Source organism: Zea mays, chromosome 4 (assembly GCF_902167145.1).
Source record: "Zea mays cultivar B73 chromosome 4, Zm-B73-REFERENCE-NAM-5.0, whole genome shotgun sequence".
In the NCBI taxonomy this organism is placed as follows: Eukaryota; Viridiplantae; Streptophyta; class Magnoliopsida; order Poales; family Poaceae; genus Zea; species Zea mays.
Window position 1 is genome coordinate 200,365,046 of NC_050099.1, and position 3,407 is coordinate 200,368,452.

Consider the following 3,407-nt stretch of genomic DNA (forward strand, 5'->3'; position numbering starts at 1 on the left):
AGGACGTGAGTGCATGACGGGTTTGACACAACCCAAACGTGGCCCTTTCTCAACCCGGCGCCGCAAGGGAAAACCCTCGCGCCGCTTCGCTCGTTTCAATTCCAAAAAAAAAGGAAAACCCTTTGCAGTCGGGGAACTCTCGCATTCCACTATTCCAGTCATCGAGAGCGCGGCTGCGGCGGCGAGGGAAACATCCTTTCTCGCATCATGGCCACCTCTACGGAGCCGGAGGGCGCGCCGCCCGCGGCTAAGGGGCCTAAAGGAGAGGCCAACACGAAGGGGAGCAACGAACATAGAGAGGTCGGCGCAGGCAGCGGCGGCGGCTCGCAGAAGCGGAAGAGGAAGGAGGTCTTCATCTACGGCAACTACAGGAACTACTATGGCTACCGGGTGAGCGCGACTGCCTCTATTTCTGCGCCCCCCCTCTGGAACTGATGTTGAGTGTTCACGCGTGATCGCTACCTGTTCGACGATATGCCTCGCAGTAGGTTCAGGTGTACGTGGGGTTTGAGTATTTCGGTTCAATCGGTTGGTCTGGAGTGACCCATGACACGGATATAGCTAAACTTGCATACCTAGCTGCGTGGCTAGGTGATGTTCCGCGGGGAGGAAAGCACTGGTACTAGCCTGTGGCCTGCGTGTTGCTGGCTGGACTAGTGGGCAGGGATGGAGTAGATGGGCTCTTACATGTAGCTCCTTACCTCGGATTCTCCAATATTTATTCCGTATAGCATGCCTAGTGCTGTTAGAGTGGGAGGGGAACTTAACATTTTCCAGCTGATAAATTATAACTTTAACAATTCTACAGATTGATCGCAATGTTGGTGAAGATCCTCGCCTTGAGGCGTTCAAGAAACAGTGGTTTGAAAAGAAGGATTGTCTCGATATTGGATGCAACCAGGGTTTGGTAACGATTGGCTTAGGTAACCTTTTGATTTTCCGGATAAACTCTTGACCTATTAGCTAAATTCTTATATATAGCATGCTCATAGGTGCTATGTAGTTCTTGTATATAAATGTCTCAATCCCAAGATGAGGTCATGAGGTTTCTCACTTTTGTTTTCTTGATTGATCTTGTGCAGCCATGAAATTTAAATGTCAAAGCATTCTTGGCGTTGATATTGATTCAGGTTTTTAATCCAATCCCACCTTAATAAACTCATGTTGTGGTTGATTCTCTTCTCATGCTATGTGGTTGAATATTACTTGAATCGAATTCATATTTATCTTTCCCTGTTAGGTTTAATTGAGACTGCTAAGTGGAATCTGCGAAGGATAATGCGGCAGGATAAGGTGGCTACAAACAACGTCAAAGCTCAGAAATCATCGGATTCTCCTCAGAGCTCTCCAGAAGAATTGGCATCTGAGTTATCGAATGGGAACAAGCACCAAGATCTTTTTAAAATTGTCTCTTTTCGACGTGAAAATTTTGTAGCGAGTATGGATGGATGTTCAGAACAGTATGACACCATACTATGGTAAGTTACAGATTAAGGATAGATATCTCTCAAGAATTGAAGTCTTCTTTGTACTGTTCATTCCCAGAGTGCCACTAGTTTTTTTTTTTATTTTTTTAATATGTTCTAATGTAGTTTGAGTGTGACAAAATGGATCCACCTGAACTGGGGCGACGATGGCCTAGTTACGTTATTTGTGAAGATCTGGAGGCTTCTAAGACCGGTACGGTATCTATGCCTCTCTGTTTGCTGGTCTTTTATAAATTGCACATAGACGGTAAGAGGAAAATTACATATTTTCACTATCTGTAATTTTGCAGGGAGGTGTTTTTATCATGGAGCCTCAACCATGGAGTTCATACAAGAGAAACAGATTAGTTTCAGAGGTTGGTTCTATTTATTCAGATTAATACTAGCTAAAAGCTAACCCTTCTTGATGTTTTCCTTTATGCTGCATTGAAACGTGTAATATTAGTTTTTGTTAGAAGGAAGTTGTTTGTGAAAACTGAAAAGCTTGCTGCACTTCCATTATTTAGGCTAGAGGCAACTCTTGAAAAGCCTTCGTTATTATCTGATGCACTCCTGATCCTAAGGTTAAGTGAACATACCATAAATGATCAAAATCCTCCACAAACTTAATACAAATGCTCAATTCTATCATGTTGTCGACCTTAAAAATTTTCCTGGAGCGTAATGAACTTGCATTTCTTATTCCCTTTCCCCTACCTGTTTTTAGGTCGCCAGAAATAACTTCAACACCATCTGTATATACCCAGGGACATTTCGCGAGATTCTTCTAGACAAGGTATTTTATTTTAGCTACCAACTCAAAAGTTTCATTGTTGACTGCTCCGGCAGAATTTCACCAAGCAATTTGGTGTTTGTCATGCCAGGTTGGATTTAGGTCGGTGGAGTTGCTTGCCGAAAGATTAGTGGGCACCGTCAGTGGTTTCGATCGTCCAATAGAAGTTTACCACAAGTGATGAAACTGGATTAAGGATTGTGGCATGCCTGCCCAATTGCACACTCACCTGACCAAATTATTGTGTTGAGCTTTGAAATGCTCACTGCCTGACTAGGTACAAGTACAACAATGAAGCAAGTATGGTGCTGGACTTGCGTTTGTAAAACAGAATATCAGATGGCGAAGGATCAAGATGGAAGAAGAGGTGGTAGGATGTTGTGTTCTCTAGATGGAAGTGCTGGGAATTTTGTTAATGGGTCTGTTTTTGTATAAAATGGATAATGGATACCGTACCCTGAAAGGGAAAGAGTCCTTCATGAGTATCATTTTGCCTGCTATGGATATCATGATTTCTCTTGCTTATTGTTTGCCACTCCCCATTTTCAAAACTGTAAGTCATTTTGGCTTTTGTAGATACATAATTTTCCATGTTGATGCCTTGTGCTTATTTATGTGCGCAGTGAAAATGCCTTCTTTATGCTGGTTTCATTTTTTTATACGAAAGCTCAGTATCAAAGGTGCTGAATGTTGTTGCTGCACCTTAGTACAGCTGAAGAGAGTACCCAGTTCACTAGAAGCTGACCCCATTCCGAAAGGCATTAGGGTGCCGTTGGTTCAAGTATTTATAACGTGATGGGTAACTGATAATGTTAGATCATGTTTGTTTAGTTTCAATCGTAATGTATCACACTAGAAACTAATATCGACTTATTTAAACTTGTTATCATTAGTATTGGAGTGTGAATCATTTCGTTGTCATTTATGTTGCATTTCGTGAACCAAACAACACTTAGATTTATTAGTGTAGAAATCAAGTTTGCAATCCATACAAGTAGAGGCACAACAAGAACAGAGTGAGGAGGGAAGTGAGAGCTCTTGCTGTCTTCACTTTCTCACTTGTGTCTAGTATATAAAATGTAAACACCAACGTTCTATGAAAACTATCGAGACTTATCCTTATATTTGTCGGTGTTGCAGTACAGTAG

General features: G+C 42.1%; 1 protein-coding gene across 1 annotated transcript; it reads left to right on the plus strand.

Annotated features, from left to right (window-relative positions):
* LOC103654422 (probable RNA methyltransferase At5g51130) lies at positions 1-2,856 on the plus strand. Its single transcript, XM_008681255.3, has 8 exons — positions 1-390; positions 809-923; positions 1,083-1,130; positions 1,241-1,478; positions 1,593-1,680; positions 1,778-1,843; positions 2,194-2,262; positions 2,351-2,856. Exons 1-8 carry the CDS (start codon positions 208-210, stop codon positions 2,438-2,440), a joined length of 897 nt encoding a protein of 298 aa, XP_008679477.1. The 5' UTR covers positions 1-207; the 3' UTR covers positions 2,441-2,856.
* The last annotated feature ends 551 nt before the right edge of the window (positions 2,857-3,407 follow it).